The sequence below is a fragment of the Balearica regulorum genome, chromosome 15 (assembly GCF_011004875.1).
Source record: "Balearica regulorum gibbericeps isolate bBalReg1 chromosome 15, bBalReg1.pri, whole genome shotgun sequence".
Lineage (NCBI taxonomy): Eukaryota > Metazoa > Chordata > Aves > Gruiformes > Gruidae > Balearica > Balearica regulorum.
Genome location: NC_046198.1, coordinates 7,911,145 through 7,931,730, shown reverse-complemented (window position 1 = coordinate 7,931,730; position 20,586 = coordinate 7,911,145). Strand labels below are relative to the sequence as shown.

Below are 20,586 nucleotides of genomic sequence, written 5' to 3'. Positions count from 1 at the left end.
GCAGGTCTGTGTAGAGGTGTTCAGATAAGCGTGATGGGAGGAGGAAGAGAAACAGGTCTGTAGATTAAATTAAGGCCATGTTCCCAGGGTTTTTTTTTTTTATAGTGGAACTTTCTTTGGTTATTTGCAGGCATCAGTAATGGTAAGCGAATGCTTTTCTACTCATTGTTGATGCAGAAGGAGCCCATCAATCCTCTACCCGTCAGGTTGCCTGGAGGTTTTTAAAAAGCATCTTGCCGTGGGGGATCTTGTCCCGGGTAGGTCCTGTTCAGTGCTGCACAATGTCAACAGCCCAGGTCTTCCCTGAACGACTTTGTCATTATGTCAAGTACTTGACTGTTTCTTTACAGGGGTCAATTACTTCTAATAGTAAATTAACGCCTCTAAAGACAGTTGAGTAGCCTGAACCTGCTATTAAATTCAGTATTCTTAATTAAAATTTTCTTCAGCAGCAAATTTGTACAGTTAATTTAAAGATGTAAACAACAGGCTTAGATTTGAGAAAGGTGAAGATTGGTGTTTTCACTGTGGAAACTGCTGCTTCTCCCTAAAACAAGAAAAACAACTCTCCAAGCTTGTTTTGGATAGAGGGTGGAACATTCCCCATCTTCATTGCTTTAATTTTTTAAGGGTGAAAAGTGTTTTCATTTTGCGCTTTCACTCCAACAATGACAGTTATTGACAGTAATATTTATTTAGTACTCAAAAAGCTCTTTAGCCAGGATGCTTAGAAATCCATGTGTGGTGGTTTTTTTCTTGCTTTTTTCCCTCCCTCTTTTGGCACTGAATGTAATTGGGCAAAGACTCTTCCTGATTCCTAAATACTTATCTGCAGGCACTAAGCGTATTTTAGGATAAAGGATAATACTTATCTTGCTCGTTCTTACATCTGTAGGCTTTTTTCTTTGGGTAGAGGAAAGACCCTCCTTTTCTAAGAGAGGGTCTCTCTGAGTCCTTGTGGCCTTTGAGGGGATGAGTTACTAGATGCTCTTTACCCTTAGCTGTTTCTTCTTGGTAGGTTTTTCTCCCTTTTTAGGTTGGTCTTCAAGAAACAACCCATCTCACGGGTTCATGAATCATGTAGTCCTGCTGCTGAAAGCAAGGAAAATGCAATTAAAACAAGTGGTTTGTATAAAATGGTTTGTCTTGTAATTGCAGGGCTGAGAGTGAGCCTTGCAAGAGAGCTAATGCATGGTGAGGGGAGGTGAAGTGTTCACCCGGCCAGCAGCTAAGCACATTGTCTCTGGTCAGATCTACTTGAAACACAAGGTTCTCTGCCAGTTTCTGTGTTTTAAACCTGACATTTCTCTCTGCCACGAGAATTTTTTTAAATAATTTTTCTTCCTGGTCTGCAGCATGGATCTGTGTAGAGTTCTCGCTGAAGTGTTTGCAATGGGGTATCCTAGGGTCAAGGATCTGCTGTGGAAAAGGCATCAAGGAAGTTTTTGGGAGTGCTTGTTCTCTGCGATTGAAGTGCTGTGGAAGCAGTGTGTATCCTCTGCTGTTCCTGCTGTGGAGGGGTTTGGTGCCGAAAGGCTGGCTCTTTGCTTACTCCTGGTGCAGGAGGCAAAGGATGTGGGGAAGCACATCTTCAAGAGCTGGAGGAGCACTGGGAAGCAGCTGGGGAGCAGGAGGTCTAGAAGGCTGTAGCCGTAGGAAAAAGTCAGGGAAAGAATGGACTGGGACATGGAAACAGAGGGATTCGTTTCCTCGGGTAGCGGTGCTGGGAGCAGAAGGGAGCCCAGGCAGTGCTTCCCAGGGAGATGATATAGGAGCACCGTGGTGGAGGTGATGGATGTTGGGTTTTTTATCTCTGCTTTGGATGACTTTCCTGTTGATCCTGTGCTCGTTTCCAGTTTGTTTTAACAATCGTTTTCTTCCGATTGCTCAGTGGTTTTTATTTTCCTGCGTAAACAGAACTGCTGCTTTCATAACAAGGGCCAATATTGCAGCTTGTGCTTCCTCTTTCCCCTTTGTGATGGTGTGACAATGGTGACAAACATCTATTGTATAAGCAGTAGCTGTGCTTTGGGCTTGTTTTTTTTCCAGGGAGCTGTCCCATTCTGCCTGCAAAGTCCCTGGGAGTGTCAGATAGTGAGGACAGGGCGCCCTTTGTAAGGGGAACCAGTATGTGACACTCAGAGGTGGTGATGGGGGGGGGGGTCTTAAGCGAGAATGACTTTTATTTAAACTAACTGGGCTTGAAAAATTGTATGTACTTATCCAAATCTTCTACCTTTGCCTTCCTTGGAGTTCTGGTCTCCTGTGGATGATGACATTTTCTCTTTTGAGGCTTTCTTCATAGCTAAGCCAGTTGCACACTGAAGCATGTCAATGTTTAACAAGACCCTTTGTATGCTAGAACTGTGTTGATTGCATTTTTTGTCCTACATTGCATTTTTTTGTCCTACAAGATGAAGACTGCCTTATTTTTATGATCTGCAGTGTGTATAGTGAATACAGCAAAATCATAACAACTTGATTGAGTTGGATTATCAGAATTAGATCTGAATTCGGAATGGATCCCTCTTAGTATAGCAGGGCTTATTGTGCCAGGTTAATAGTGGTGCTTCCATTTTTGTTTATTTTTAAACCTGTGTTTAGTGTAAGATTTCATAGTAGCTGTGTGTAACTCTTACAGTTTCAAGGTGCTCCTGTTTTGGAAATGCACTTGGGGCAAGCAGTTTGTCAACTGTGTTGGTCACTTCTTTGTGAATTAATAAATAACTCCTCTGAATTATGAACTCCTGCAAAGTATTGACATGCTCACTATCTTTACCTTCTGTTGTAGATTAAATGGGGCTGCTTGATGCAGTTTGGGCATTGGAAGCCTTCAGTCCTGTACCCGGAGCTGTTAGCCACGAGCTCTTCCACTTGCTAGAGCCCTTGTGCTTTGCTGATGGGGCCAGTTATATGTGAAATGAGATCCCTTGGATTGTGTTTAATTATCTTGCTCTCTGCCTAGTGCAGCAATCAGTTATTTTCTTCTGGACAGTGTCAACTTCTTATTCCTAAAATATTTTGCTGGAGAGCAGACTGTCCTCCCTTTACTCAAAGAGATGAAAGAATGGGACATGAAAGAAGTTCAAGACCCTTCACCCTTCCCTCCTGGTCCCTTGTCTCTTGGTTTCTGGTGTTTCAGTTCCCGTGTTCATCTAAAAGGGCTTTGAGTGGGGCTAGGTAATGTGGGATCTTGAAGTGCTTGTTCCACTTCAGTCCAGGTGCTGCCAGTGGTGGCATTGCAATGGGGAGACATCCTAGAGCTGCTCTGGGATTTGGAATTGACACACTTGAAACAAAAAGCAAGTTATAAATTTTCTGCATCATTTTTGTGACACTTCTTGACATCATGGGATCACGTTTCTCTCTTCACTGGGATCATGAAGATCTTTGGCAGTCTTTCAAAGTTAGACTTTTCTTTTTTTAATGTTAGTGATCAATAAGATTCAAGTCCATTATTTTGTGTAGGGGGTTTTGGGTTTTTGTTTTACTTTTTTCCTTTGTGTATACTTCATTACAATTGAAGCATATTTTTCTTTACCCCCCCATGAACTCCCTGAGAAGGGTTTCCTGCAGCAAGATCTTGGTCGCCTTAAATCAGCACCTGATTTACCTGTCAAATCCAAAGACTTTTCTGGGGATTTCTGGGTTATACCTCAAACTTCAATCTGAGTAAGTGCAGCAGAAGGCTGGGGGAGCAGAGAGCTGAGCTGCAGTCTGGATGTCAGATGCTGGTTTGCTAAGGGGATTCTGCTGGAGGGGGAAGAAGTGGTGTGGCTGCTCATCTCCAGAAGTCCAGGAGACGAGGAGAGGGCGAGGGGGAGGCAGGGGAAGAGACTCCAGTGTAGAGCAGCTCTGCAGCCCCACTGCGAAGGGGCCCTGGGGGCTGACGGCTGGATGGACCCTGTCTGGGACTGGAAGGGTTATTGTGCATGGTTGCCAAAAGAAGTTCTCTGTCTTCTGAGCTCTGAGGTCTTTATTTCCACACTGCCTCCACAGGAGTACAAATGGTGAAAGTATGAAAACCATGTCATGTCTGGCAACTTGTGGAATGGGTAAGGGAATGGTTGTTCTTAGGCAGCTTAATTGGATCTGTGCATTGCTCCGTGCCCTGCTTTGCACACTGGCATTTATAAATGACCATGCTTGATTGCGAGTAAACCCGTTTTGTGCTTCCATCTGAACGCATGACTGCTGCAAAGCGCTGCTTTAATGAACTCTTTTGCATATGGTCATGTCAGTGAAATTAATGTTTGTTTTGTAGCATTCTTGAAGTGCACGGGGAAACTCGCGTGAGCAGTAGTGATCAGATTCCCGTCTCGGGGGCCTGTGCTTTAACTTGGGACCTGAGGCAAAACCTGGAGAGAGCAGGAGAGGCTTGGGTGTGCAAGCTGGAGCGTGAGCTCCTTGGGCTCCCAAGCCCAGCCCTTGAGTCTGTCCTCTACGTCAGCATTTCTTGACTCTCGTTTACTGAACTGCTTTGCACTTGTGGCATTCCCCCATTCCTTAATCTCACCCTTTTGAATCCCACAGATCGCTCTGCTAGCGTAGCAAGAAAACAAAGCCTTTTTGTAGAACAAAATCTGATTTCTGCTGTGTATAAGGATGTATTCTCCCAGCAGTCAGCACCAGCTTGTGGTGGTGCCTTCCAGCGGGCGTGACTGCGCTCCTGTGAAGAGCCTGGGAAGCAGCGTGCCCATTTGAGAACACAGCACCCAACAATCGACACTCCTGTCCGGGTTGCTTTCCAGCACTGTGCTCTGCCTGTCGGTGCCTGCATGGAGGAGGCAGCAATCCTGGAAGGTGTCATCTTGACAAACTTTGCTCTCTCCTTACGTGTTGAAGAAAGGTGGTTATTTGGGATTAACTATGGCTTCAGCCTGGAAGGGTGAGAGTAGCTGCTGGAATGAGACAGATGTCAGGCAGGGGCCAGTGGGGTGATGCTTCTTGTCTGGGCTTGTTAAATGCAGTGGAGAATCCCCTCTGGTCCTGGCGTGCTGCACTCTGCTGTGCTCTTCTTGTTTTTACACTTTTGAAGTGGAATAATAAATAGCTGTGCTTATTTCCCCTCTGTGGCAGGCAAGGGCCTGGCTGTGCAGGGAGCCATCCTGTTCCAGCCCTGGGGACGGCTGGCTGCCTGTGGAGCCACCATGCTCTCCTGCGGGGTGCTGCCTTCAGAGCCCCAGCACCTCCCGGCTGCCCCACGGGCCTAAGGAGGAGTGTTTTGTCCCTCCCTGGCTGCTTCAACAGAGGTGCTGTCTTCAAAACTCCCTTTTTCTGCCTTTTGGAGAGCTCTGGTAAAGCTCAGCCAGTGGAGATCTTATCTGTCCCAGGCTGGACCAGTGTCTCGTCCGTGGTGCTGGGTGGGAGGCAGAGAGGTGAACCCCAAGGCCAGCACTGAGGGGAGGCAGCCGGCATTGCTGTAAGCCTCAGTGGAGGGGGGTGGCTCATGGCTCTGAGTCTCCCTAGTTTGTTTGGTTTTTCTTCTGTGGTGTGCAGCCTGCAGCAGCTGAGCTCATGTGTCCCGACTGCTGGAAGCCACGCAGGTCTGTTGGTGGCAGCCAGCGGCAGGGCCATGGCCAGGAAGGAGCGTAATGGTGCCTGCTGGCAGCCTCCCTGCTGGCACTTTTACCTGGGCGAAGGGTCACTGCTGGCCTTGGCTTTGTCCCCTGGACTGGAGATGAAAAGAAGGTCTGAACTGCATGTTCATATTTCCCAGGTATTGTTTTCCCCAGAAAATAATATCTCAATTCAGAGAGGGGAAATTGCTGTTTCTGCCTGTGAGCAGAGGGAGTCAGATGAACACTCTTCATGAGATGTCAGCTGTAGAAGTTGCCCAAGCACAGAACCATGTCTATGGGTTTAAAAAAGAAAAAAAAAATATGTGGTTGAGCATAACTTGATGATGTTCAATGAAAGATAAAGAATAGCCTTTCTTTCCTGCTCACGTGTGTCATTGTGTCAGGTCTCTAATGAGCTGGCTTCATCCGTTCACGTACAAAAACCTTCCCACAGCTGCTTCCTACCAGAGGCACACTGGAAAATAGCAGACTGACATTTTTCCTTTAGTTGTCTTTGTGATCTGGAACAATAACAGCAGCAAAGGAGAGGCCAGTAGTTCAGCTATGTTTGGCTTTATTTATTGCATCTATTCAGAGCAACAGATGAATGATTATTAAACTTTCAGTGGGCTGATAAAAATGATAATGCGTCTTTGCTGTAAATCTGCTTTATGGATGGACAGGGACTTGTTTGGTTATAGGGTGCTTGCATTAGGGGATTAGATAAGTGTATGCGATCGATGGGAAATTACGATTTTCCTCCTCTTATCTCTTCTGATGGTGCCACTTCCATTCAGGGTGCCTGCCTGCCGGTGCTTGCACATCTGGGGGAAGGGAAGATTTCATTCCTTCTGCCGAACTCTTGGGCTGAGCTGAGGAGGTGGGCTGGAGGTGCATGGCTGTACAGTCATGGAAAGGTGTTGGAAAGGGAGCTTCAGAGACTACTCCTAGTGTCTCACATCTGAAACAACTGCACCAAAATTGTTCCTGACCTGTTCTTAATACGGTCCAGTGATGGATGGAGTCTGTTTGGATGCGCTACCTATACTTACAACAGATTCAGATTAGGGGCAGGGGATTAAATGCTATGGGGGGTTGGTAAATGTGGTGGTTTTAATGTGTTTTTTTTAAACCAATAGCTTCTTAACTCTGTATCTGCAGCCAGATGCAATTGCTGTCAATTTTCTGCAGTGGGTTCAGCCTAAGCAGGACCAGCAAAATGAGGTGTTGTCTTCTCTTACTTGATGAGCGAAAGAGGAGAAAAAGTTTGAGGTTATGTTTTGAATTATATCTGTCTTTGTGTAAAGTAATCTTTTGCAGCCTGGATGCATCCTGCATGGCTGAGTAGGGGTGTTGCGAGGGGGTGTTGCAGTTGTGGCATCATCTAAACTGAGCTGTGCAGATGTCTGTAATGGTGCAAACCAGGTGACTAATTTGAACTACTTTAGCCCTGCGCTGAGAGGAACAGGGCTCCACAGCAAGGACAGGAGACCCGCTGCCCCTGACTGGCAGCTTTGCAGCTGATGACCTGGAAGGGGAGCCTCAGAAAATAAATACAAAGAAGTTCAGGGTGTATGATGCTCAGTGATGAGCTACTACTTGCTTGCTTTGCCCATGAAATGTTATTGGAACTGCCAGCCTGGCTTGGAAGAGGTTGCAGCCCCTTGGCTATTGCACAGGGCTGGAGGGTTCCCCCCACTTGTTCGTGCAGCCCACTGCCCTTGGCCTGAGTGAGAGGGCTGGCTTTGGAGACAGGGAAGTGTGTGGGGTTGTATCTGATTGCTGAGCTGTCTAGTGGAGTGAGTGAAGACTGTGTTTTAGGAGTTTCTGGTATTTTTCTCAAGTTGTTAGATTGAGTCAGCGCCTTTATCTCTTGCTTGGATTTAACTGTGTTCCTTAATACTGACTGTTCCGCACCACGTGTCTGTTCCTCCTCCTTTACCTCTTGCCTGTCTTGGATTGCTTTGCTGCCCCAGCATCTCAGAGTGTATTGGGAGGAAGGCACATAACATTTCACAGAGCAGCAGATGCAGAGGTTTAAGTAATAACAAACCCACTTGTAGCAGTGATGGCAGGAAGCATGAGTAACACTGGGAACACGCTGCTATTGCTGGAGTGTTTTTGTAGCAGACTCTTGTGAGGGAATTGCATCTGATATTTTGTAGTGCTTCCTGAATCACTTCCAACGTCTTGTGATCTGTCTCCACAGGCAGCTCTTTATCCTTGGTCCACTCAGGCTGCGAGAGTGTCGAGGAAACCAGAACAGCTATCGTGGAGATGCTTCTGAGATGAGGAATGACACAGATACAGCCCAAGGCACGTGGCTGTTGCAAATCCTTGGGGTTTGCTCTGCTGCGGGGTCTTACAGGCTTGTGCAGCTTGCTGTAGGGTGACACATCATCAGAAATGCATGTCAGTAAAAGCCAGCGAGGGTTTAGACTGGAGTGATGTGCTGGTGGCACTGGGAGAGAGGAGATAAACACTAGCCTGGATTCCTGAAGTCCTTACTTATGCCTGTTTCCATACAGGACCCCATACACACCCTCTTTTTTTTTTTTTTTTTTCCTTGATACCACATTTGCTTCCTCCTACCAGTACTAAAGACCCTTCTATCTTCAGCTGTCTCTGGACTAGGACTTAAAGTGGGGTGGTAGCACCTGCTGGCTAACTTCACTAGAACAAACTAGACCAGATAAGGCAGCTGGCTCTTAGCATGCTGACTGAAAAGTGTTAATGCTGGCCTGGTGATATTATACCTTTATATATCTTAATGCAGAGAGGACCATGTACTGCTCTGTGTGTGTGTTTCAGCACCTCTCTTTCTCTTGGCCCTCTTTGGTCAACTCACCGCTTAGAAGAATGAGCTTGGTCTTGCTGCGACCCGCATTGCCTTTGGAGCCCTCCTCCCTTGGTGGTGGCACTGGCCATTGTCACCTTGGTGTGCTGAGCTGGGTGCAGGAGGGAATGAGAAGGACGAATAAGATCATTAAAAGGCAAGTGTATTACTGTGGAGGCATGGATAGCAGTTCCAGGGAAAAGACGTAGTGAGATAACCACTAAAGACTGGACTAAAATCTCTGCTTCACACTTCAGTGACTGATTTTCAGTTTGGAACTTGACACAGTAACTTAAGGGCTAAATTTAGTTTTCAGTGTAGTTTCTTTAAACAAAGATAATGTTTGCAAAGGGAATCTATATGTGTATGTCTTGAATTCTTCCCTACACCTTTGGGTGCATTCAGCTAAACACAGCTGCTGTGAACATCAGCCTTCTCTCCTTGCTATGGATGTTTTGGATATTTTTAAATATTAATTTTTCCTATTTCTAGATGACCCACTAAATCCTGTCAAACAAGGTTGTGTCTTTAGGTGTCACTGAGGGGCGGTGGGTTTCTAGCACGGCTAAACTAGGCTTCTCTAGGCCGTTGCCACCTTGTCCTGATAACTGCTGGGTGAATGTTAAGTGTTTGGGTATCAGACCAGGATCTGCAAGTACGTTCACTGCATTTTCATGGGTTAGTGTTAAATTTCATAAATTAGTGCAACATGAATAATTCACTAGGCTTTCTGCTGAAGGAGAGCGAGAGATACCAGACTGATACCTGAAGAAGGCTTAAGATAATTTTTTAAATCATGTTTTGTCTTTTTTTTCCTGCTAATGGATCTTGTTTTGCTTAATGGGAACTAGGAGCAGAGAAGGTTGGCTGGTCCTCTTTAATCTTTGAGTCCCTACAGCCTACTTCAGATTTTTCTCCCCAATAAATTGGCTTGCAAGAGCATCTCAAGCTCATGTTATGTTGAGCACTAGCAAGGGGTGTGCTGGATTGGTACCTGTGTGGTGCAGAGGTGCGCATTTGCTGTGGACTGTTAGTTTGTTTAAAACTGTGTTTACATATCTTATGTGGGAGGTTGCTGGTCCCTGTGCAGGCAAGGGCAGTAAATCTGTTGTCAGAAGGGCTTGCACATATGTAATGAGAGCAGATTATTTCTGTTTTCCCTTATTTTGCTGCTTTGAGGCAGGTGGACAGATTACAGAGGACAGAGTATGTGTTTATCAGTCCTTTTCTGTCTTTTTTCATCATACCCCCCCCCCCCCCCCCTTCTGGTGACCCCATTTTCTAGAGGGATAAAGTGAGCAGCCCAACCTCATTTCTCAGATCTGTTGCAAAGTCTGATTAGAGAAATGGAGGAGCTCTGGTACCGTGCGTGTGTGCAGCCTGCCTGGCCCCTCTCGGCGCTCCTCAGGGCGGCTGGTCTGCTGCAGCCTTCCCGTGTGGTTCTTGCCCCGCAGGTACAGTCTGGTCTCTGCTGGTGCCACTGCCCCTTTTTGGGGACCCTGCTCAAGTTTGAGTCTTGTGTAAGCACTTTCTGTCTCTCTGCAGGTGTACTGATGGATGTTGGTGCAGCACTGCTAGCAGGGCACATCCCAAACAGGATTGCTTTTCCTGGTAGGATGCAGCACGGGAAGGTCAGGAAATAGGTGTACGACTGACACGAGCTTTGCTATGACCTTATTTCTTACAAAGAAAAGCCTGGAAATGACTTTGTGGTTAAAATTGGTGGAGTGGGGATGGCTGGTCCGTGACCATGTGTTAAATGAATGTCCTGCCTGTTTCCTGAGCAGCTCTCCTGGCTGTAGCTTGGTGCCTCCTTGGAGAAGCAGAACATGCTGGTTTTTCTATGGCAATGGTGGCATCTGCTGCTCGGGAAGGAACCCTGGCTCAGCTGCTGGGGTCAGCCCACCATGGCACGTTACTCCAGGGAGTATGCATGCTGGGAGTGCTGAATGCAGAAGCTTGTGCCTGGCTCCCGCCCTCCAAAGCCTGTGCCACGTGTCCTGGTAGGCAGCACAGAGTGCTGGCTGGCCGTTTGGGTGGTGTTGTGAAGGTAAAAGTGAGATCAGAGACCTGGAGCGGAGAAAGTGTTTCCTGATGTTGGTTGTTGGTGAGGAAGATGCCCTTCCAAACCCTGCTGTGGGCTTCTGTTGGCTTTTCAAGGACATTGTCCTGAGGAAGGGGCACACGTGGCCTAGCTGGAGGGCTTGGTGCAAACTTCAGCGTTATGGAAGGTGAAAGAGCTGCAGGGCAAGGATAAATCTGCAAAGGGCAGATTTTGGTTGCTGGTGAGCTTTAAGCCCTTCTTGTTTGTGTCCAGAAGAAAAAAAAAGGTTTGAGCAAATCTCATGGGTGTGCTGGTGTCCTTTTGAGATGGCTTTTCTGGAAATTCAAGAGAAAATTAGATATGTTCCCCAGGCTCTTCGTGCCAGTTGTGCACATCACACCTGTGACTGTGAGTCCTCCCTCGTTTAGAATTTGCTGGTCCGGCAGCATCTGTCTGGTACTGCAGTGGAGCACTTGCTCCAGCTGTAGGGAAAACTGCACTTATCTGAGACAGTAGTTTGTAACTGTGCAATGTCAGTGCAAACTGCGCTCTTCCTCCTGCTCAGCAGTCCATCCTAAGCAAGTTTTCTGATTTGGGTAGTAGCAATAGAAGATGGTATTTAGGATGAGGAAGTTGTGCATAGTGGATACTTGATACGTAGTGGAGAAATTACATGGGGACTGTACTGCTTGTGTCCTTAAGAGGATGTCTGATGCAAAGTAAGTTTGCTCTCCCTGCATGTTACTCAGATGGTCAGTTTGTAGAAGCATCTGCAGGTTTGATGTACTGATTTTGGCTGATTCCTGGAATTGGATACCTGTATTAGCACTGAGCATCTGCAGCTAGGTTTTGGGAAATCTGTTACCTCACCAAAGCAGAAATGAGCGAGACAGGGTGAGTGGACATTAGGAGGCTAAACACTGTTTTGCTTCAGCTTAAATATATTTTGGGAGATGAACAGTTTCAGACCCTGTAGTATGTGGATAGGTACAATTGAAAATACCCTTTGCCCTGTGTCAGCATGGGAAATACTGCCTGTCATTGTCAGCGGATTGAAATGAGCTTGCCTTGCTCCTGACTTATGTGAAAGTATTGCAGGTTGATTGTTTTGGTGCTCATGTCATCTGATTGAGTCCCAAGTTTGCTATAAACATTTCTATTTAAGGAATGACACAGTTTCTCCATAACCACTGCCATAACTCCTCTGGTCTGTTCCGAGAGCTAGGACAGTTTTTCTGCCCAGCAAGGCATCGCTTTAACTCAAATTGTGTGTAGGGCCCTGCATGTGATGGTATGTCCTAGCCTGTCCCCAGGTGGTATGGGAAGGCAGTGCCCCTTACAGAGCTGTCACAGTCCCTGGTTTTGAGTGTGCTGTCAACTGTGCCTGATTGTGAGGGCTTGGTAAAGGGAAGAGCTTATTTCTTATGCTTTCACTGTATGCTGTCTCTGTCTCTGCAGAACATTGTGTCCAAGAACGCTATGCAGTACCGTGGGAATGCCCAGCATGATGCACAGGAGTTCCTGCTTTGGCTTCTAGACAGAGTCCATGAAGATCTGAACAATGTAGTGAATTACAGTGGCATGCCTCCACTCAAGGTAAGGGATTTTGCTGGGAGCTAGCACAGGAGAGTAGCTGTAACTTTGCATGCAGTCTTTCTTTTAAATTAGATCTCCCTATTGGCTTCTCAACTCCGATAGTTTGTATGGAACAAAAGCTTGGGTTAAAATACTGTTTGTTTCTGGCCCTGTGAATGTAACTAGCTGTTTTACTAATCCCTGGCAAGTGCTCCCTAATACAGTCATTTGTGAATGGTTGCATACTGCTCTGCAAGAGCTGGGAGGCATTATGGGGAGCGGCTGCCAGACACATCATCTGGTGGGAGATTCCTGCCTTTCCTTGGGCTGCCCTAGCTACCTCACATTCCTGCATAACCACATGTGTGAGCAGAGCGCACTTGTTATTTAACAATCTTGTGACATCTTTCTGGTGGTTTTGGGCAAGGAGGGCACAAATTCAACTAGGAGTACTGGAGCCACCTGATGCGATGCATTTCACACTTGAGTGTGCTTCTTAGGGTTTATTCTTCTCTTTTAGCCACCGCTGGAGGATGATGTACTGCTTGAGGGACCAGCCTTTCCAATCAGTAGTACTTTTGTGCAGGAACTCTTTCAAGCCCAGTACAGGTATGATATTTTGTAAATTTTGAGGCATTATTGCATGTATTGGTGACCCCAGTATAATTCTACCCTGATGCTAGCTCCCAGTGCAGTTAAGACTGGCATCATTGTGTTAATAGCCATTTCTGAATTCCTGCTGAATGAAAACTGAATTAAGATCTTGTGAGACAGTGAGTTTCACTACTTGGTATATTCACTAATTTGGTATATTCTGTGAAAATCTACAGTATGTACCACCTCTTCATCTGCCCTGATGCATCCTGAAAGCAAGTCAGTGCTCAGTGGAGCAAAGACCCAGAACAACTCAGTGCTATGAGGCTTACCCTGGCTCTTCAGAGGCAGGAGCCTGTGGCAAGATCTGGAGGTGCCTGGAGGCTGCTGAGGAGTTACAGATCCCAGGTCTCTTGCAGAGTTCCTGCTATCTGACACTTGGGAATTCTGAGCTGAATCCTTCACTGTCCCCTCAGGGTTTTCCCATGAGTTTCCCATGCTTTGTGGGAAAGGAGCTTTCTAATTTCAGAACTAATACAAGAAAACAGCTTAACTTCCAGTGTTCCTTGATGGCTTATATCTGTGCTGCTATAAGAATTATAATGCTGGGCTTTCTCCCCAGTATTTGCCAAGGCTTTCTTTGGAAAGGAGAAACCTTAAGCCTGGTATAAAACACGAAGCCAATGTAAGGTGCAGGTTGATTCTGAATGTGAGAGGGGTATTGTCTGGAGTTTTTCCCTTCCAAGTGAGGGAGATCTGTACGCCTGCAGTGCTGACTGTTGCAATCTCTTTTCTGTCACTTTCCCTCTCCACAAAAAGAAAACCCTTTCAGGTCTTCCATGATGGAGCTACTGTTGGTGAATTATTAATTTTGCAGTGATGTTTATTAAAAGCCAAACTCAGTGGCTGGAGGGAAGTCTTCTGGTGTGCCTTGTAATGAACTTTGAGACTAATTACTTTAAAAGCATCTAGAAATCAGGATCCCATCATTTACATCTGTGTCTATACAACCTTTGTGCAGAGCTACTCTGTATGGAGAGAGAAGAGTAGAAAGGGGTAGCCAAGTTGACACGCAAAGGCTGTTATTTGTGATTTGATGACTTATCCATTCTTGATGAAATGAGGTATAACTCTGCCCTATTATTGATATTTGTACTAGGTCTTCTCTGACGTGCCCTCATTGCCAGAAGCAGAGTAACACCTTTGACCCTTTTCTCTGCATCTCTCTGCCGATTCCTTTGCCTCATACACGGTATGTAACTGTCTTGAACTTAATATTGGCTGTTTCCCATGCATATAGCATTGTTTAATTTGCTACAGAAGGAAGAGAGATGTCAGCAAAATCTCTCTGGTAAGTCTTTAAAAAAGATATATGGGACTATATGAGGCTTTAATTTTTTGTTTTGCAGGTAAACTGGAAAATTGAGCCTTTTACTTGTTTCAGAATGGCCCTCTGCCCCCACCCTCAACTTCCCATATATGGAATTAAAATTTTTTTATTCAAGTAACCAAAATATCTTGCTTTTGACTTAATTTATAGCATTTTAAAATTAAAAAGAGGAAAAGGATGAAAAAATCTTTTTACTTTCTTTAGAACAGTCTCACTGATCGCTCAAATTTCAAAAAGTGAAGTTAGAAGCTTTTCTGCAAAACACTTTTGTTTTTTTGAAAGACAGTTGTTGCCAATAAAGAAAAAAAGCTCCTGGGAGAGAGAAATCCAGATAAAAAGTTCAGCGTGAAGATAGAGATGTTTGTTTATACAACAGGTAGTTTTGCTGTGCAACTCCTTCACCTGATGTTTTGGGTTCAGAAAATGTATATGGGTTCAAGAGGCAATGGAACAAAGTAATGAAAGAACATATTTAATATGATGTCACATTTGGTTCAGAAGTCCCTGCTCTGCCACTGATTGGAGACTGAGTGGGGCTTTCCAAGAAAGGTGTCCCGGGCTAGCTGCCTCACTCTTCTCTTCATGAGGTAGTACTTCTGGCTGCTGTTGGAGGCAGGGTCGAGTGTTGGGAGACAACCTGGAGCAGCTGTTCCCAGCAGCAGCTCTCTGCTTTAAGGCACTGCCTTGGGCTGTCCTAAGCTGCATTACAGGATCCTTGTTGGAAAATTCTGGTTGCCTTCTAATTGAGAGTTTTATTTTTAACTTCGTGGGGTTGTTTTGAGAAGACTTTCTGCTTGTGGGAACAAGTAACATCAGTCTATGTGGTAAGAAAGGAATCTTTGGAAATCAGACATATTTGTCTGGCTGTGGCCAAGCATAACTTCAGTGTGAGGTGGATCTGGACTGCTGAGATGGCCCTGTAGCTGACGTACAGCCTGGATGCACCCAGGTGTGGGTGACTGCGTTCAAGGTGCTGCCAAGGAGTGCCCAGCCCAGCCCCAGCAATGCCTCCCATGCTCTCTGCAGGCCGCTCTATGTCACCGTGGTGTACCAGGGGAAGTGCTCTCACTGCATGCGGATCGGGGTGGCAGTGCCCATCTCTGGGACGGTGGCCAGGCTGCGGGAGGCTGTCTCCTCAGAAACCAAGATACCCACGGAGCAGGTAACGGGCTGGTCTCGTCACCCACGTGCCCTCCCTTCAGCGAGAGGGAGTGTGGAGGCTTTCATCCCATGTTGGATATGTAGGAATTGAAATTTGGTGCCCATGACTGAATGGGGGAAGCAGAATAGTGGTAATCTGGATCATGCTTTTCCCTGCGCATTGGCTTTTTGAAGCCTAGTGGGATAGCCATCAGTGGAGTGTGCAGACCTTCTGCCTGATTACACGGAGATCCATGCAGGCTGGCAGTGAGGGAACCATCGGACACCTATGGGGAATTCCTCTGTAGGAAGAGCTTCAGGAAAGCTGTCGGCTCCCACCAAAACTTCTCCATGTGCTGCCTTTACCCCAGCTGCTTTTTTATGGCAGTCCTTTTCACTGTTCCTTGTTCCTGGCTGATGCCAGGATGTTTTGAGGAATGCCATCCCTTAGCAGGAAAATCCCAGTTAGGGACAGGGCAGCTCGACTGGACCAGGCATGGGTGGTTTAATGGGTTCTGTTTTGCTTCTGCTGACTCTAGATCGTGCTGACAGAGATGTACTACGATGGGTTTCATCGTTCCTTCTGCGATACTGATGACCTGGACACCATTCATGAAAGCGACTGCATTTTTGCCTTTGAGACCCCAGAGGTATTTAGGCCTGAGGGTATCCTCAGTCAGAGAGGTAAGTCAATAACTCTGCTTAATGCCCACCTTGGTTGACTAGGTGAGGGATGCTTGTTTTAGAAAAGGATGTATTCGAGAATAAAAGTCCCACAAATAGTTGATGTTCTGGTGTATTGATTTCAACTCTCACTTTGTCCAGACTCATTCCAGCAGACTTAATGGTGTGTCAGCCGGGAGGTTATCGAGAAGCGATGTACACTCCTTTCTCCCTCTTCTCAGGGCTAATTCTGGAGGCCAGGCTTAATGCGAAATCTGTTGTCAGGCTTAATTTAAAGACCTGCTAGGGACCAGATGAAGCCATTGAAATTGTGTTATTTAAAATCAGGTTGCCAGTGATGAATAAACAGTCTCAGGAATGAACAAACACTTTCTCTTTCAAAGCTCAGAAACCTCAGCTTTTCTGCATCTCCCTCTCAGTGAAAGGGAATAATTGCATCCTGAGTAGATGGAGCGTAATCAAAGGCAAATTTTATTATTGGAAGTAACAAGTAGGGTTTCTGTCACTTTAGTTTTTCTTGCGGGCAGACAAAGCTGTAAGTGCTTGTACAAATTGCTGTGAAAAATCAGTTAGGTGAGCACTTGCATATAATTTCTTTCTGTAAAGAAATAGTTGTTATGGAAAGTAATTGCTCTTTGAAGCCTTCATGCAAATGATAAAAATGATCTTGATTCCATACTGACCTGCTCCTATGCAGCCGAAGGAGGGTTTCTTGAGGGGGGCATCAGGGCACTAAAGGCAAATATAACAAAATGCTTTCTTTCTCCTAATTTTTCAGGAATACATGTGAACAATAACCTGAATAACTTGAAATGTGGCACTGAGCACTCCCGAACAATATCTTACTCTCAAGGAACAGTGAAGTCTGGAAAACTGGAACAGTCCTCTACTAAGCCAGCAGCAAATGACAAGATTGTCTTGCTGGTCTGTAACAGAGCGTGCACTGGACAGCAGAGCAAAAGGTAACTGGCAACTTAACAGTTAGAGTTACTCTTCTGGCTGACTCCTTAACTGGCCTTGGTTTTACTCGCTCTGCAGTGAAAACACAAGTGAAGGAGCAACAGCTTGCATTCCTAGCTTGCATGAGGTGCTAAAGAATATGTTGATCAAAAAACATTAATGAATGCAGCAAAATATTCCTAATTTTGGTGAACTTCAAATAGTCCAGTGTTACTGGAAAGTGGTGAATGCAGAGTGGTTGGAAGGCTGTACCACCTCTCTATCTGGTTTCAGAGAGCAGAACATGTCTGACCATGTCTTGTTGTGTGGAAATTTTTAATTGAGTGCAAATGGCGGGGTAGGGAAAAAGTGAAAAATGACTGTGGCAAAGGCATTTGTACCAACTGCAGACTGAGAACTATCTCAGCCACTGAAATTTGCTTCAGAAAAAGTTATCCCAGCCAGGTTGCAAAGCTCTGCAGCCTGCAGCAAGCTGCTTGAGTGCAGAGCAGCAGCTTGTTATAAAGGGCCCTCTGCGTGGGCAGCCATAACAGTGTTTCCTCAAAGTTAAGTGCCTCTCCTCTGGAGACAAGCTTTTAAATGTCTTGTTTCTGGGGAGTTTCATCCAAAGCATGCCAGGCTCCATAGGTGCAGAGTGAGGAGAGCGGCACTGTCAAGAGTTTGGGGATCTGATTGCTAAACAGAATAATCTTTTAATTGCTCCCTCCAATGCTACTCCTTCCTGTAGGTTTGGCTTGCCCTTTGTGTTGCATTTGGAAAAAACAATTGCTTGGGATATTCTGCAGAAGGAAATTCTGGAGAAGATGCAGTATTTCCTGCGGCCTGCAGCCTGCATGCAGGTGAGGCAAATGGTTCGTCTGTTTTGGGACTTCCAGCTCTGTGTGACGTGGACTAAAGGGGAAGCCAGTTACTTGGAGTGGTAAACATGGTGCACATGCTGAACTGATGGCTTCCCAATATTTCTTTGTGCAATAATGTCCAAGTCTGGTATTCCACCTCTTTGGTGCTTTTGTCTCTTTGCTGAAAGATGCAAGTAAGATTAGACTGATCAGGTGAAGAAATTGCGTGCTTCACTTCCTTACCCCCAAGAAATACTTGAGAGATTAGTGCTGTTGTCTGCACTGGAAATCCACTGGTTGGTGGTGGTTGCTTAAAAGAAAAGCTGAAATGTTTGCTTAGTGACTGCGTGTTTCTGATGAGAAACCCCCTGTGAGAGCAGAAGGGTGAAGATTGGTGTCTTTTCTGGTTGCCAAAGAGAAGTAGTTGAGTACAAAGCCTCAGTTGTTGTACCTCACCCCTCTGTTAGCTGCTTGGCATAGGTGTATTTGAGATGTTCTGCATTTGCTTTCTCATGTAAAACACACATTCTAGAATAAAGTACATGTCAGCTGGTGCTGAGAGCGGGTTTGCATGTAGGTAAGTTGGCTTTGAGCCATTGAGATGGCTTCTACTCTCTTTGCAGGTTTGCCCGTTCAGCTTGCGAGTGGTCAGTGTTGTGGGCATAACGTACTTGCTACCTCAGGAGGAGCGACCCCTCTGCCATCCAACAGTGGAAAGGTGAGTTGGTCCTCGTTCCCAGGGGTGGAGGGAGGTTTGTCAGCTGGGAACTCGGTGTGTAGCCATGCAGAAAGGGACAGTCTTGGTGTGGATGTGTAGAATGGACTTCACAGGCCTGAGGAGCAGTGAAATGACTAAGTGTCCTCAAGAAGCTGTGTGAGGATTGCTCAGTTCTGCATCATGCCATCTGGAGTCTGTCCTCCTTGAAAACAGAGAACAGAATGAAAGTATTACTCCCCCCATTTTTAAAAATTTTAGTGACTTTTTTTCTTTAGAAACTTCTGTAGATGCCTGTTCTGTAAACAACTGTATGTTCATTTACAGAACTAATGTACTTAGGTAAGTGCAGTTTGCCAGCTTTGCCATGTTCTCTGCTGTATGAATTCCTTTTACTCCTTTGCAAACTTGAGCTGTGTGGGAGTGGAGGAAGGATGAAGGGCTAGTGGAGAGAAGTTATGTGTATGTAAAAGGTAACGTAGGCTTCAGATTGAAAGGTGGTCTAACTTCTGTCTGCTCCTCTCTCTAGGGCATTGAAGTCATGTGGACAGGGGGGAACTGCTCATGTGAAATTAGTGGTAGAATGGGACAAAGAAACTAAAGATTAGTAAGTATGAAGTAGAAAGCTTTAAAGTGTGTTCACCTCAACATCGATGCTTGCGGCTTGCTTGTGTGAATTGTGGACCCTTCAGCAAACATGAGACCCCTCAAAGTCCCCCCTGTGCCTGGCCCCTGTCCCCAGGGACAGACTTGCTCCATGTTGGAGACCTTTTCTCTGTAGCCGGGGTTTTGGAGCAGGTGTCTCGCCTGTGGCTCCTTTCCCAACAGATCGTATTTGTGTGAGAAAGTTTGTGGGGAGTGAGTAGCTTTTTCTGTCTGAGGGAAACTGCAGTGGGTGCCTGCTGAAGCTGTGTTCAGTTGTGTTGCCCTGGCAGGATCTCTTGCCAGTCAGCTCTCACTCACACGTAATGGGACAAATCCAGGAAAGAGCTGCTAATTGTACCTTCAGAACTGCTCCTCGGCAGCGTGGGGAGCGCGTGGATGTGGTGGTAAATGTGTTGTCTCCCTGATGCAGCTTGTTTGTGAATACGGAAGAGGAATATATTCCAGACTCCGACAGTGTCCGCCAGCAGAGAGAGCTTCATCATCAACCTCAGACCTGCACTTTATCTCAGTGTTTCCAACTGTACACCAAAGAGGAACAGGTAGGGACAAGACTGTATAGCAGCCAGGACTCAGAAGGTCTGGCTGGTCCATGTGCTGCATGAACTCCTGTACTCAGCAGAGTAGCTGTTTTCTGCATACACCCATTTGTTGAGACAGAAAAATAAATTTGTAACAACACTAGTTACCAGTCCTGTTAACAGAGTTTCTCTGCAGTTAAGAGAAAGTTGTGGGAGGTACTGCTTCTTGGGTTTTTGCAACCCCCCCATGTTGATATGAGAACTTGCTCCTCTATTCTGTAGTTTCCTCCATGTGAAATAGTGATGCCTTTTTCTGGCATATATTATAAAGGGTTAGAACAACATGGCTTCTTTGTGGGAATGTACTGCTCTGTCTTGGAGTGTGTTTCCAAGCCTGAGCAGGGCTGCGGTGGGCTCAAGGCAACCCCCACTGAGTGGGACCCCCCTGAATGGCAGCACAGTGACCGCTGAGCTCAGTTCTCTGGAAGCATGGGCCGCTCTCCTCCTCTTGCTCTGCTAGTGATGTGAGGAGGTTGAAGTGGCAGGAGTGATGGTGTGCCACAGGGCAGACTAGAGATGGGTCTGATCTGGCCCTTAACCGAAACATGTAAGCAACCTGCATTTCTCTGCCAGAGGTCTCTAAATCTGCTGTAAAAAGGGATGGTCCTAGAGGTGGACTGTGGACCTGTGATCGAGCTTCAATAATTTTGGAACCTCTCTTGTCGCTTCTTTCAGAGGTGAGGGAAAAGTTGCTTGGCAGCTTAAAACTCTCTGGCTTCTGAGTTTTCTGAGCACTGGGCTGTGGAGGAAAGCATGTGTTGTGTTTGTGTCTTTGAAAAGACACATTCTTCTCAGTGAGCAATGAAAATCTCTGCAGTTTGTAATTCTGTACCATTGGGACACAGGGAGGAAGAGAGTTTCCAGAGGGCAGTGAGGTGTCAGAGATAAAATTCAAAGTACACCTGTCTTCTTGCTGTTCTGATTCTTTCTTTGCTGGTTTTCTTGTGAGAATACTTTTACTCAGGCTGCCAAGCCTGCCTGCTTTTTGCCTTTGTTTTTTCTTC

General features: G+C 46.0%; 1 protein-coding gene across 1 annotated transcript in view; it reads left to right on the top strand.

The window, feature by feature from the left end:
* USP31 (ubiquitin specific peptidase 31) overlaps nt 1–20,586 on the top strand; it is a 34,207-nt gene that overhangs the window by 2,650 nt on the left and 10,971 nt on the right. Inside the window, exons 2-11 of the mRNA XM_075767069.1 lie at nt 11,900–12,037; nt 12,537–12,625; nt 13,770–13,862; nt 15,027–15,162; nt 15,680–15,824; nt 16,603–16,786; nt 17,512–17,623; nt 18,247–18,341; nt 18,868–18,945; nt 19,414–19,543. Coding sequence (XP_075623184.1) covers nt 11,900–12,037; nt 12,537–12,625; nt 13,770–13,862; nt 15,027–15,162; nt 15,680–15,824; nt 16,603–16,786; nt 17,512–17,623; nt 18,247–18,341; nt 18,868–18,945; nt 19,414–19,543 — 1,200 coding nt within the window. The remainder of the gene's footprint in view (nt 1–11,899; nt 12,038–12,536; nt 12,626–13,769; nt 13,863–15,026; nt 15,163–15,679; nt 15,825–16,602; nt 16,787–17,511; nt 17,624–18,246; nt 18,342–18,867; nt 18,946–19,413; nt 19,544–20,586) is intronic.